Source organism: Zerene cesonia, chromosome 29 (genome assembly GCF_012273895.1).
Source record: "Zerene cesonia ecotype Mississippi chromosome 29, Zerene_cesonia_1.1, whole genome shotgun sequence".
In the NCBI taxonomy this organism is placed as follows: domain Eukaryota; kingdom Metazoa; phylum Arthropoda; class Insecta; order Lepidoptera; family Pieridae; genus Zerene; species Zerene cesonia.
In genome coordinates, this window is record NC_052130.1 from 1362331 (window position 1) to 1377887 (window position 15557).

Consider the following 15557-nt stretch of genomic DNA (forward strand, 5'->3'; position numbering starts at 1 on the left):
TGCTGTCGTGCGTGAAGTTTGTAGCATGTGATGTTTCGTGAAAAGTGTTAATTTTTTAGGAAAAAATTAAGAATTAGTGGATTGTGCTGTGATTAAAAGTGCTAAAAAGATTCTTGAGTGTGCTACTGACGGTGTTTAATGTGCATACAGCGGCAAATTACCCATAAAAATATTACATGGATAAAGCCGTCACTTGAGGTTGTTAAGGTTAGTGCTTTTTTCGTCTGTTGTTTTCTTAAAATAGATTTCTGGTCGGGTTGCAATGATATTACAGATTTGTTTGTGTAACGCCTTCATGTGACTTTTCCGATTTTCACGGGACCTTGAACTAGAAACTTATATCAACCATTTTCGTTATCAAGGTTAGGATTGCGCGCATTTTGTGTCACGATATCATTGTTTATTTTTCTTTACATAATATTTCTAATTTAAGTAAATTAATGTTATGAAACCCTTTAACGTGCAGAATAAGTGTTATTCATGTGAGTTTGGTGCATAGTTGTTATTTTAAAAGGCAACGGTCAAGGGACCTAACCTTTCAATCGTTGCGGTGTTATTTTTTGCTGCGGTTTTTTGCACTGGTCGAAATCACCGTTATCTGTATCGAAAGCTGGAGTAATAAAAAGGTTTTAGACCCCGCGGTCACGACTTTAGGTCTTAAATGCATTGTGATCACATGACTTTTAGGTTGTTTTCACATTTTGACAGTTAAATTTTAACTCCTATCTGATACTGACAGTATCGTGATGAAACTGAGCACTGATAACTGCATTTTATTATTATAAAACATAAAAGTTTGTGTTCATGTATTGTTCAAGTCTGAAATGAGCTATTTCAATGTATGTACTCATAAACAATTTTTATGTATTTTGTATGTTATATTAAAATATCATTAGCGGATGTGTAGATGAGTTTTGAATGTTAAATGGCCGTTGTATTTTTAACAAAGATACATATTAATATATTTAAGGTTTAGTATGTTGTTATCATTGTTATTACATATGAAAGTAGTTCTTTTGTAAGGGAGTATCTTTGTATATATTGAATATGCTATTGTGATAAAGGTTAATGTCAGTCAATGTTAAAGAAGTGCTCTTCTAGTTGACACTTACTATATAGTCACACCATAGTATAAAATTATATACAAAGGGTTTCTTTAGAAATTCATAAACATCTATACCCATAATGATATGATGCTTAAGAGATTGTTTAGATGAATAATATCAGGAACTACTGGACCAAATTAAGTGTTCTTTTACCATTGGATTAGGCTACAAATGTCTAAAAAGTTAGTTGCACAAAATGGTTTTTTCCAAGAAAAGCTACAATTGCACAATTTCATGCTTAAAAGCATAAAACGTCAAAAAGGTTTAGACATCTCTTGCCAATAGTTTCTCTGAAAGTGTATATTCAAAATATTGACCAGTGTTAAATAGCTGCTTCTACCACTGGCTAATAATACAACTGATAGCCTATTTAATTATTTTTATATTTTCATACATCATTTGTTACTTTTGCTGACAGCTGAACTAAATGACAGAAAAGTGAAGTCCCGTGTCCCCTAGTGGGGTATGGGGCATCTGTTTCACTGATCGAATTTCTTTACGGACAAGTAGGTGATCAGCCTTCTGTGTCTTACCAGACCGAGACTTTATTTTGTGTGTCCCCACTGGGAATTGAACCTATGACTCCTCGGTTCTACGCTACGCATTAACCACTGTGCCAAGGAGTCAGTTTAATAACAGAATGTATAGGTTTATATAGGTGTATATAAACAGTTGTGTGATCTGAACTTATCTTTTAAGTAAAAATGTGATAAATAAAATTATATTTGACGCAGTACAGATCAAATAAAGAATTCTTATTACAATATTTTTTCTGTATGTAAACAAGAGCAGATTGCACCATGACCTACACAATGCAGAATATGTTTGTCCAATTATGTTGTATGATAAATATTTATTTCTCATTGAATAATTTGCATTTTAATAACTAATATCATTTGTTTCATACTAAAAACACTATTTTCAAATATCTATACTTATAAGTATATAAATAAGTAAATATTTAATAATCATTATTACCTTTTAATTCTTTAACTTGAATACAAAATACTGTTGATCACTTTTGATAAAATGATGGAATATACAAATTACAATGCTTAAATTTTTTTTTGTTCTTTTCAAATTTTTTTTATATTTTGTCAGCTGATTTTGAAGTGTTAGGAATGACAATGTCATTTGTATGACTTGTTTATTTAACTATTTATGTTCAACCAGTTTTAGAAATAATTATGGAAAATGTTAAAATTATTTGGCTTTTTTATAATGTGTTGTAAATTTCCTCATCTAAAATAGACCATCAAATTATTTCTGTGCATATTTAATCATTAAATTGTTGTTTAGATTTGGTGTTTTATTATCAATAAAAATTCAATCGGCATGTAAATTGTCAAAAATCTGCCACCTTAAAGCTAACTTAAAATTATTACTTATTTAAAATTATTAATACACCTAAAACATTGTTAATTTTCAGATATGGAGTCGCATATTTTGAATATGTATCATCAAGCTCGTTATAGAACTATCGGTCATAAAATAATGCGTTCAATGAGTGAATCACTGTCATCTGAGGGTAGTTGTAACCAAAATAGTCCAGAGTATTCACAGGAGCAAGCGTCGAGCCAATATGAAGAGGAAAGCAATGAGGGTGAATATTGGGACCCTCAAGATAACAATTTATGGAGTCAAAATCAAAAGGTAAGGGAGCTTTTACATCTATTCTGATTTTTAATAAAAATATTACCTAGAGTTGAATACCTACATGTTGAATATTTTTAGTGGATATGCAAATTGGTAAAAATGTAATAAATTTTCAGATAAACATAACACAAAATCATGATTCAAGTATAGATGAAGATGAAAATATAGATGTACAGGAAATATCAATTGATGAAAAGACTCTGGACTCCTCCGATCATGAGGTGGAAGCTGACTCGATGGAGGATAACTCACTGGTAGAGGGTGCAGACTATGATGTCATTCAAGTTTTTGCAGTTGATCCCGACTTAGATCTAGAATGCTCCTCAGATGAGGAAGATCAAGAGGAACAATATGAAAATGCAAATGACGATACCATAGATGATGGAGAATATATAAATATAGAAGATAAACCAAACTATCCTCAAGCTGACAATCTTTATAGATACCGTCAGAACTCAGAGGGCAGTATATGTCCAGACAATTTAGGCATAAATTTAGATACACCAGTAGTTTCAAATGTCGACGAGTATTTTATAAAAGAAAACAAAGATAAAGATAAGGATATACTGGAAGTAAAAGATGAGCCTGTTGTTCTAGATGTTGATGAGTATTTCATTAAAAATGTCAAAGAACCCACAATACCAGCTATTGTGGATGATTTGTTAATACCTACGAAGATACCAGAGGATCCTGATTTTCGGATAGCAAAAGTGGTCCCTAATGTGGAGGAATTTTTTACAGAAACAAATGAAAAAAAAGTTGTGGAAGAGATTGTTCCACAAATAATTGAATCTGTTAAAGATATTCAAGTTGATACGGAAGAATTGGAACCAGAAGTCCCTCTTAATGAGGCTGATTTAGAAGTACTGCCCAATATTGAAGACCTGAAGAGATATTTATTAGAAGACATACCTTATAATAAATTGAAAAGTGTACAAAGGTCATGCTCTGTGCCACACTCCCCGATGCACAACATCTGTCTAGATATAGATGCTAAGACTTGCTTAAGCTTTGAGGATTTGAATCTTGATTTGTCAGACTTGTCCTTTGAGAATGATAAGGACAAATCACACAACAGTACAAAGAGTGATGATATTCCTAGAGCACTAACAGAGGAAGATGTGAATAGTTTCCTTATAACACCAAACAGTGCAAAACCAACATCAACTGCTATTGCTGTTAAAGAGGAAGATGATTTGTCCCCTCAAGATATGGAAATAGATAGGCCCATTGAATCAATAATAAGCAGTATTGAACAATCACCTGTTTTAAAACCGGCTATACCCCCGAAAGCCATTACGACGAAACCTCCGAGAGTACTCGACTTTTGTATAGAAAAGACGAGTTTCAAAAAGGAAAAAGACGTGAAACCGGAAGATGATTTTGTAGACATAGAATCGTGCAATGAAACCGTCATACCAGTTCTAGAGGCGAATAATTTAAATTCGCTACTTGAACAATTTGAAGCAACTGAGAAGTTGAATACTAAGACCAAGAACCCAGTTGTAAATGTGAATGATCAAAAAGTTAAAGTTTCCACCAGTTTAACAAATGGCATGCGCTTACAGGATGCAGGAGTCCAATTGAACAAAAATAAGATGAGGCAAATTTTGGTAAGTATCACCTACATAGCAAGTTACTTTTAAAAACGTAAAGGGACTTGTTATTTTTTCTTTAATTTATTACAGATGCCGTCGACTATTAATTCAACAATTAGACGATCCCCAAGTCCTGTGCATTCTGACCATGACTACTGCTCCACGAAAAAAAGGCATAGTCTTCCGAATATAAAAGGTGGTCGGAGTTTGTTAAAACCTGAAGTTCTATCAAGTAATAACAGGATACTGAGCTCCAGGCACAGATCCTGTAAGGATAAGAGAATAATCTACCATCAAAGTAGTGACGAGGAAAGTGAAAAGTGCAATGATATTAAGAAAAATAAAGTTGTGAACAATCGTGCTAGTGAAGATGATAGTGACATTAAAAAGAAGACTAGTGCTAAACAGACATTCAAAGCAAATTCAAACATTAACTATCGTAAAAAGACCGAAGTAGACCCAGTGCATTTTGCTTCGAATGATATTGTCAATAATAAAAGTAACGGTTCTGTGATGGTGAAAAATGCTTCTAAAGCAAGTGATACTGCAAGTAGTCAAAATTCAAATAGTAGCATTAAGTTAACTATTAAAAATAAGTCTGAAGTTATAATTAAAAACTGTGATTCTAAGGACAATCATAAAATAAAAATTATAGAAAAACATAAATCTGGTAGTGTTAGTGAAAAACCAGCTGTAGCTAATATTGAAAATGTGGTTACAACTACGAGAATAGAAGAACAACCGAAAAATACTGTGGAACCTGAACAAATCATCGAAAAAATTAAATATGAAGAATCAAAGGCAGAGGATTTCTATGCTGCTTTATTTACAGATAAAAAAGATATGCAAATGCCTCAGAATATTCCAGTGAAGTCGGAGAAAAGAAGTTATGATGATGACAGTAAAATATCACCAGAGCCCCTGAATGTTGTTGAAACTGAGCAGCCACAAAAGAAGAAAAAGTTAAATCTCCAAGAGTATAAGTTACGTCGTGGCGCAAGCTCAAACAATAACTCGGCACAAGTTAGCCCAGAAGCGATATTTCCAGAAATGCCATGCAACATCATTTTAGATAAAGTTACGAAAGCAGCAACAAGTCAGAAATCTAACAGTGATGAAGCAAATTCTAAGGGTTCTGAGAATTCTGAAGGCCCTAAGAAAATTTTCGATCCTATTAGAGAAGCTTCAAGAAAAATCCTAATGAATACTAAAAAACAAAAGGCTGAAGCCATGCGGAAGAGAGATGAGGACATTGTTATGAGTAAAATACCGAAAGTTGAGAATCTTGAACTACAACCTCTCATCAGTGACGCTGAGATGTTGAAGATTGTTGGAATGTCTACAGACCCTATAATACCGATACCAATAGCAAATGAAATAATCCAACCGCCATCAAAAGATTATGACGAAATTATTTTAGTCAGTGTTGGTACCAACACTGACGAAAATATGTTTCAGCAAACAGAAATAATACACGAAATTAAACCACAGAAAACACATACTCCTCCAAAGGAGAATAAGGCGATAATTAATTTCAAAATACGAAAATCTGATACAGTACTCAAACATAACGTTTTCGACCCCGTTAAAGATGAAAGAAGCTCCGCTGAAGATAAAGTTACAGATATAAAAATAGATGAAGAACGATTCAAAGACATCACAGCTACATTAAAAAGTGTTGGGAAACAAGTCGATACGAAAATATCAAGCAATTCACTTTTTGCTAGCATTCAAGATGTTGTTATGAAAAAAGCTCCCACAGTCATACAAAATTGTAACACCGTAGAACAAAAGCACAAACCTAAATCGCCAGTCCATAAACAAGAATTCAAATTTGTAAAACCGACGATTGTACGCGATTACGACGAAAAAGCTGAACACGGCGAGGACAAAGTTATCTTACATTTAGAAAAGAATAGAAAGAGGCCAGAATCGGCAGCTATTAATATTCAAACAGACTCCACAGTCGAATTCAGTCCTCTGACAGTTGAAGTTGTCGATAAACAAGAGATCAAAGAGCAGTCTATTTCACCGCGTAAGAGGAACGACAGTGACATGTCAATGTCGAGCGATGGAAGCCCAGTGAGAAAGCAAATTGCTGTCAAACCAGAGGAAGCAACTGTGAAGCACAAGACCGAGGTGAAACGTGAGAAATCGCCGGTCAAAGAGATGCGTTCCCGCTCGAAAGATAAACACGAAGTTAAATACAGAAGGTCAAGGTCGCACTCTCGCGGCCACAGGCGGAAACGTTCGAGAAGTCGCACCAGATCAAGATCTCGCACAAGATTCAGGCGCTATAGACGTTCTGATTCGCCGTACCGAAGAAAAAGACGGTCTAGATCGCCATATAGATCTAGACGGTCGCCCTCCCTCCGCAGAGATTACCGTTCTAACCGCTCGAGGTCAAGATCTAGGTACGCTGAAACTAAATCTAAGAGCCCAATTAAAAAGAAGCCTAGTCCGCAGAAATTTGCCGAAAAGAAAATGACGAAATCGCTAACGCCGCCAATAAGAAAAGCAACCGTGTCGGAAAGTTCCGATACGTCCACTTCTTCAAGGTAAAATTAAACGAATTGCGTGTTTTGGGTGGCGGCTTTACGAATTTGGAATGTTGTTCTAACATAATAAAGTCGATTTTGCTATGTTGCTGAGCAAAATAGTTGCAAGTACAGCCTATATAATAGGTAACTAACTGGCCAATACAGTAAATTATAAATTTACCAATCATAATGCACGTTATCGACGTAGGCATTAACCATTTATTGTTTTAGGCGGTTTTTTTTTCTTTAAAGCCTGATATTAGTATGTTATTACAGGTTAATAATAACGGTAAGTTATTATATAATTGAGAATTATGTTTGTTAATTGAATTACAAATAAAAATAAATTATTAATATGACTATAATAATATGTTCTCTTTTTAGTTCATCTTCAGGGTCGAGTTCTAGCGCGTCGTCATCTAAGTCTCGAAGATCTTCCAGCGCTTTCAGAAGAAATGATTCCAGGAAGAAGGCATATAGGAAATCGTTCAGCTCTGAAGATAGGTAAGTGGGACTTAAATATATAATAGATGTTATTATACACATACACCTTCCTCTTGAATTACTATCTATTAAAAAATTACCCATCAAAATCCGTTGTGTAGTTTTAAAGATCTAAGCATACATACATATATACATAGGGACAGACGCGGGAAACAACTTTGCTTTATACCGTGTTGTTTTTGCTTTGAACCAAAAGGAAACTAACTAATTGCGTCAAAGTGAGATATACCATTATATATATGTACAGTAAAACTTGGTTAAGTGGGACCTGGATAAGTGAGAAACCTCCGTAACTGGAACTCATGCTGAGGTCCCAACACTTTGGCACTGAATTACCTCTGTTAGTGGGACGCGGTAAACCTCTATATCTGGGATTTGTTCTTTCGATTTATCATCATAGTTACCTCTATAATTGAGACAGCGAGTAAATTTTATATGCATAAACCTCTGTAACTGAGATAACATTGTTTGTTTACTCATTCTTATTCTACCCACAAATTCCACACGCAATTCCAAGTACGTAAGTACAAATTTTGACCTTCAATTACCTTCAGTTTTAGTTTCGCTTTACTATCATACAAATGTTTATTTGAAAAATGTCAAAACGAAAGCTACAATCGTTATCATTACGTGAAAAACTGAAGTTAATATCCGTTTATGAAAGTGGGAAGACACGCGAAGAGACCTCTATTAATGGAACCCTCTGTAAATGAGACAGATATTTATTTATACCTGTATATCTGAGACACTGGGTAAGTGGAATACCTCTATAAGTGAAACGACATTGCAGGTCCCTTGATGTCTCACTTAACCAGGTTTCACTGTACATTTCACAAACAAACACGGAAGTTTGCTCAAATTTAATTAACAAGCAAAAATATAATAATAACGTCATTGCCTTCCAGGGAGAGCAACACGCCAGTGGAAGAGAGACGGATAGTGTTCGTGGGAAGGTTAGAGCAGGACATAACGAAGTCGTCGTTGCGGAGTCAATTCTCGAAATTCGGCCCGGTCACAGAGGTTAGGCTGCACAGTAAGGAGGATGGGTGAGTGGAACAAGTGGTGATAATTTTTTTAATGTATCATATTAATGATTATATGTATCGAGTTTTTATTGACGGTCGGAATTAATTTCTTTGTGTTTTCATTTCTTAATATTGCTTTTTGTTTCTTTAAATTTGTAATTAATTAAATTTACCTATATCTCAGAAGGACAATTAGTGCTTTGTTAAAAATAATAATAATATAGTTTTTTTTTTTATTCTCGGTTAGTACCCGCTACGGTTTCGTGACGTACCAGCGGCCGCGCGACGCGTGGTCCGCGGTGGAGGCGGCGGCGTCGTTCCCGCAGTACGACGTCGGCTTCGGCGGCCGACGCGCCTTCTGCAGGCAGAGCTACGCAGATTTGGGTGATTTTATTGTGTTATTTATTGGGATATCGATTCGTAATGTAATCGTCGTGTCGTTGCCTCGTGTGTACCATTTTCAGTGTTTTATGGTATTGCTAATGTGTGGTTGATTATTTTTCGAGCTGCCGTTGCAAAATCGTCATGGTTCCCATAAATGGTCACGATCATACTTTTTTTTTTATGTGTCTCAAACTATTGAAATGTATAAATTAGTGTGTTATTATTATTTCATTATCAAATCATCAATTAACGCATACAATACCTTTTTTATGTGTCTCAAACTATTGAAATGTATAAATTAGTGTGTTATTATTATTTCATTATCAAATCATCAATTAACGCATACAATACCTTTTTAAAAACAGATGGTCTCGAAGCGAAGTACACGGAGAGCGCCTTCCACGGGCAAGCCGCGATCCCGCCGCGGCGCAACGACGACATGTCCTTCGAGCAAATGTTGCTTGATATAAAAAAGAAATTGAACAAACGCAAAGGCGACAAGCGGCCGGAAGACAGCGCTTGACGATTGCTGCACACGTCCGTTTCCGTTCTGAAGTTTGCCGCGAACGCGATGTCCCAGCTTCTGATGACGTTCTGATATGTAAAATTTGACAGCTCACATGGAACGCCAAATTCGAAATTCGAAATGTGCCACTTTCGCGCTCGTTTTACGTTTATCCGTCGATCTGACAGTTCCAATAGCCACGTTTGTAAAGTGTCGAATTTTCGAAACAAATACAAAAATACCAGTGACGTGTCAAATTTGATAAGTCAAGCCGTCACGTCAAAGTGACGTGGGAAATTAAATAGCTGTTCTGTCAGTTCGCGCGCTTTTTCCCCCGCGTTGTGCAATTGAAAAGACATTGTTTTTATTTTGCTCACGATGTACCTACTTAGATGAATTGTAGTACATTTTTCTTTCGACTGTGTAATTGTTTTTTTTTGTTTTTGTTGTAAATATATAGTTTCGTTTAGCTTTCATTGACACTACCTCTTATGTCTAAAGTACATGCGTTTGTATATAATAAAGTTTCGCAAGATACGAGACAGTTTGTGAGACGATGATGGTCATTCGACAGTCATTTAACCAAATCGCCGATCTGTCTTAATTATAAAAGAGGCTTGTAATTTAAAATGCATATATTTTAAACGGAATACGCTTTGTAAATATAATTTGCAAATTATATGTATAAAATCCATCCATCACTCGTTGTAAATCGATGTTTTTTTCTAAAATCTTACAGATGTAATGTTACCATCGTCTTTAAGCAAATTCTGACAGCCAACTTCAATGAGCTAATTACGTTTTATATTAAAATTAAAGAAAATGTTCAATTTTAAGTAGTATGTATGTATTTCATGTTTATTTTGCCTGAATCTATCATATATGTATATTTTAATCTATGGTTGAAAATCGATCTAAATTTTTAACTGATCATATTATTTTACATAAATTCATTTTTCTAGCTTTACTGCACTAGACTAGATATAAAACTAAAAAAAAAATCAAGACTTATTAGGTTTTTTTGCGGACTGTACTGTAGGCAAAAAGAAAATTGTTTATATTTGTGAAGCTATTTACAAATCGATCGCTTTTAATTAATGCTAAGCAGTTTTAACAATATGCTTCCGATTATTGCCCGTGCCAAATTTTCTGTTCCTATAGCGACTGATAATTAATTAGTAGTACAATATAGTTCGTGCCGTTAAAAATGGCATTAGACAGTTATGTATCATTGACATTTTTTCAAGTAAACATTTCGTCTACGAAATACACTGAGAATTATAAACCGATACTTTTAAACGCTTTCAATAAATTTGGGAATGGAATTTAATTTTTAACTATATGTATATAAAATTCAATTTCGAAGTTACTTGTCTAATTGAGTCAATGGATTATATTTGAGTGACAAAGCAGCAACTAATCATGCAGATTGAAAAATCCGCACGCCTCATAACGCTATTTTAATATTTAGTAGAAATTAAACGGAATTGATTTAATCAACTTTTTATATTGAGAATTGATTGATAAAACAGTGATGCTCATACAATGGGCTGTCATGATATTTAAAAAAATTTTATCATGGTACCAAGATAATTATGAAGTTAGGAAATAAATTTTCTATGAAATTTCCCAACATGTTAGTTTAATTGAGATGAGCTAACATAATAGCTTTTGCTTTTCGCGCGTCTTTTAATGAACATACATCAATACTTTATTCAATTGAGCCCTTAAGTTGACCCTTTAACGCTAAAATGATTTGACAAAAGTTTAATTTAAGCACTTAGGTCTGTTTTAGGTAACTATAACCTAGTCAATGCTACGAACGATTTTTTCGTTGTGATCATATTTATTTTTTCGTTAAGTGTATCATTTTAGTTACATTTATTATCTGCGCCAATAAGAACGAAATTTAGGCGGCATAAAGTGCGAATGAGACGATTGCGAGAGCATCAACCAACGCTTTTTAAATTCGTTCTCTATTGGCGCGGTTTCTAGCATTTAATTCTGACAGATTATAAACTTAATTCTGGCAGCTTCCTCCTCTTCCAATTTTAAATATTCCCTTCGATACGCACAAATTGAAAATTTATTACAGCGCCCTCTTGTGATGCGAAAACTTTGTCATTGATAAGTTTATGTCTGCATATTGGTATTGCCACTGAAATCGAGCTTCGTAGGATAAAATGTAAAGAAAAAAGATATAAAAAATTATGTTTTGGCTGTTCTAGAATTATGTTATGCTTATGAATACTCTCTAGCTAAAAAATTGTATATTTACTTTGTTGTATAGTTATGTTAAGACTTGTTAAAACGTCACTAGAACTGGTTTTCTCATTGTAGTGACGTTATTTACAAAAAGTTAACGGAAACATTTCTGCTGTAGTTATAAATGTAAAGAACTATCGACTTATGTTTTTAACCTTTCGTTTGCCGTTTCGTTTTTTTTTTTAATAAGCGACATAGATTTACAAAAACGCCGCATCCATAAAAGTTTAGTTTGAAAAATAATAAAAAAAATCTAAAAAGACGGAAAATATGGAAAAGTCAATTCACCGCTTGATATAATCACGTTATAATAAGTTAGTTATGATGTTATAGGAATTGAATAAGAACGAATTAAGTGTAAATAAAAGAATGAATTTACGCATAGAAAGTACTCGTGTACATTTGAAAGTCCAATTTTATGATTTAATAGGTTTTAGTGCATTGTAATTAACATAGACGCAGTGAGAATGTTTTATACGTAATGTTGTTGAGAATAAAGTATTTTGAACAATTTGTTTTGTTTTATTTTGTGTGCCTCTGTACGTATTTTTTTTTTTTAATCATTTATTTAGAGGGCTTTTAAACTACTGTTTATGTCAGCCCCATTGTACGTATTTATTATTTAATTCTCAGGGGTTGAGCCTCTGCACTTCGATCTATATTTGGAGCAGAGTACTAGTCCTACTACTATAAATGCGAAAGTATGGATTTATATATGGATTTTTGTTACTCTCTCGCGAAAACAGCTCATTGTATCTGTATGAAATTTTCTACAGAGATAGATTATAGTCTGGATTATCACGTAGGCTACCTTTTAGCTGGGTACCACGCAGGTGACGCCGCGGGTTACAGCTATTTATACATACATAACTTTTTATTTGTAAATTAGCTCTGAAGTTCCTGGACTGATTTTAAATATTATTTTGATTGTCATACACGACATGATATAAACAAAAGTATGTTTGTTGTTTATTGTATACAGCATAATATCGATATCTGTATATACATCAAATGTGTCACAATGTTAGTTACCATACTCCTAAACGGTTGGACCGATTCTCATGAAATTTTGTGTGCATATCGGGTAAGTCTGAGAATCGGCCAACATCTATTTTTCATAATAACCATAAATGATACGAGTAACGCAGAACAGCGTTTACCGGGTCAGCTAGTAATATATAAAGATTCTTTTAATATGGATAGGTACCAGTTTTGTATAGTTACACGCCTGCGCGTTTTACCGGGAGGTAAAAAATTTAAATTGATAATTCTATGTAATTAGTAATATATTAACTTTGCTTATGGTATAAAGATGAAGAATTTGTTTCTTTGAAAGCGCTTATCTTATGAATTTCTGGCCCGGATTCAAAGATTATTTCTTCGTTTCATGTGTACGTGGCGTGTTACATGTATAACAGGCGACGTCAAGACCGCAAGTTTTTGATAACTTAATAAGTGAATAGACAAAACTTGATATCTTAATAAGTGAAGAGACCATAAAAGGACATGGATGTTTTCCGCAATGCGGGTATTTCAATATTGGGCTCGATCTGAAATTTACTTACAAAATTTGTAATCGAACATACAATTTTTAAAGCAACTAAAGTGAATTTTATGTAACTTTAGTTGATCTTAAGTAAAAGGAGTTTCAAACAATTTACTATATTTTTATCGAAACCCTAACAAATGGTATAGGTATCTAATAGTTTAACAGCGCCATCTGTGTTTGGAACTAAATTGTTACAGATTATTTTATTTTTCTCCATAAATTTTTTAGTCACTTTTAAACATTACTGTTTATAAAATTTTAGTTAATTTTAAAAATAGTTAAGTATTTGTTTCCTAAGATAATACTAGATATTATCAAAATGCATACTAGATGGCGGTCAGCGAAGGAAATTTTAATCTCGCTACTCCACTCTAGATGGCAGTTATTGGATAATTATTTTATTTAAAGTAGTGAAATTTGAACTGTATATATTAACAAATAACGCAAAATTTTCATCATAATCATTATTAATATTGAATTTTATCATTTGCGATAAAATATACTGTGGGTAAATATGTTTGTTTTCTCTTACCGTAAGTACGGTGTTTTCTATGAGTATAGCTACGAACTAATCAGTTCATTAGCTTTTTGTCTTGTAAACCCTCAGCAATATTCAGGCCAAATGAGAAAGTTTATTTAGTCTTTAAATATAAAGAATAATAATAATCCTTAAGTGTGAGTCGGACTCGCGACACTAAGGGTTCCTTAAAAATAAGGTAAATAGATGCATATCCTCAATTTTTTATAATTTGTTCTCTACAGATGCTATAGAAAAAAATCATCCCTGAAAATGACTAATTATCGCGGTTCATGATATACAGCCTGGTGATTAATACTAACCTTAAAATAGAATAGATATTAAAGTTTTATTTATAATGATATATTCTAGGTAGGTACAACGTTTATAACTTTTAAAGAGTAACATTATACAAGAAAAAACCTTCTATTGCGTCAAAAGATCGGATATATTAAAATACAAACATTAAAATTCGAAAAAATAAAAATTCAATAAAGACGTTCTCCCCCATTTACAACGGCAATAATGCCAAATTAGTCGTTAGAAAATACACAGACACTCGGAAAAGACCTGAGGCTACTAGTCTAATTTACCCGCCTTTTCGCATGGAAACCACAGATAACGTAAAACCGCGGTACATTGCTGCGTTCCTTTTGAGCGCGCGTTCTATAGTCTATGTTGGCGCGTAATGTTGAGTGAATTATATTATTATTATCTATGGTATTCGTTCACAGTACTTGGTCGAGTTATGCCTCAGGCGTAAAGGGTGGAGAAATGGTTAAGGGTGAAATCAAGACGTGCTTCCGTTATCCGTTTTGTTTGGCGCGGTTATTTCTGACAACACGAATTGGTCTAATTAATTCAATTAGCTTCTATCGAATTTTTCTTTGAATGGGTTGTTAAGTACTGGATATTTTTTATGATAGCTGATTAATCTGCTTTTTAAGAACGATGTTATTTTGATTTATAATGTTTTGCGAACAATGATATGAAACATTTGATGAACTATAATTTCATTAGTTGTATAGCAGTATAGAGTTAATTTTTCATACAATTTTATATTGAACTAAGAAATTATTTACTATTTTGCTTAATATTAATAAGTGTGTTAATATTTTAATATTTAGATACAATATGTAGGCTTATACATATTAGATACTCTCTTAATCTGTTTTGTAATTCCGATTCTAGACAAATAATGTAACTGAAGTTTTGGAAGAGTGTAATTTTATAGAAAGTTAGGTACATATATAAAAACAAAGTATTGATATCCTGCGCAGATACTTGATGTACCGGTACAGAACGTGGATTGTTTTTCTTTATTTTTTTTTCACTACACTTAAGTACTGATTGTTGATTTAACAAGAGAATGTTTTTCACAATTTCAGTTACTCCTTATCTCTTTTGGTATTTTATCTGTTGCAATTTTTGATGCCTAAATGTATGAATTCATAATATTATATTTATAAATAAATACATTTATTTTCTTTAAAGAAATAACCTCTACGAATGTAGAAAATAAACAATAAGAAAGTATGTACCTACATCCAAATAATTCAAGTCCCTTCAGCAGATCAGGATTTCAGTTAAAAATATGCCCAACAGACCCGTTCCGTTCCCCTTTGTGGGCCCGATATCATGTACATCCCTTTCACTGATCGAGGTTCTTTACGAATTAGTAGGTGATAAGTACCTATAGGTTTTATTTGGAAACAAAAACTTTTTCACGGATTTTAAACGCGATTTGTATTTTACCCGACATTTCTCACGCTATAGCGAGCGTGGAGGAGATTCTCCTACGTTAATAATGATAAAATCGCGTTTAAAATCTGTTACAAAGTCTTTAATTTCTAAATATATAATGCTCGCATAAAATCAAACATAAGAAAATACTATAGATTATACACT

The 15557-nt window shown here is 33.4% G+C and overlaps 1 protein-coding gene across 4 annotated transcripts; it reads left to right on the top strand.

The window, feature by feature from the left end:
* On the top strand, window positions 1–12096 carry LOC119837765. Of its 4 annotated transcripts, none has more exons than XM_038363512.1 (8): window positions 1–207; window positions 2536–2759; window positions 2879–4375; window positions 4451–6918; window positions 7285–7404; window positions 8310–8450; window positions 8677–8813; window positions 9179–12096. In XM_038363512.1, exons 2-8 carry the CDS (start codon window positions 2538–2540, stop codon window positions 9334–9336), a joined length of 4743 nt encoding a protein of 1580 aa, XP_038219440.1. In that variant the 5' UTR covers window positions 1–207; window positions 2536–2537; the 3' UTR covers window positions 9337–12096. The 4 variants fall into 4 exon arrangements, with proteins under 4 accessions (XP_038219440.1, XP_038219443.1, XP_038219441.1 ...); XM_038363515.1 differs by having other exon boundaries at window positions 4451–6774; XM_038363513.1 differs by having other exon boundaries at window positions 1–198.
* The last annotated feature ends 3461 nt before the right edge of the window (window positions 12097–15557 follow it).

Coding starts and splice junctions, on each gene's coding strand:
- LOC119837765 (XM_038363512.1), top strand. CDS start 2,538: ATGGAGTCGCATATTTTGAATATGTATCATCAAGCTCGTTATAGAACT. Junction 6,919..7,284: donor GATACGTCCACTTCTTCAAG/GTAAAATTAAAC, acceptor TTCTCTTTTTAG/TTCATCTTCAGGGTCGAGTT. Junction 7,405..8,309: donor TCGTTCAGCTCTGAAGATAG/GTAAGTGGGACT, acceptor ATTGCCTTCCAG/GGAGAGCAACACGCCAGTGG.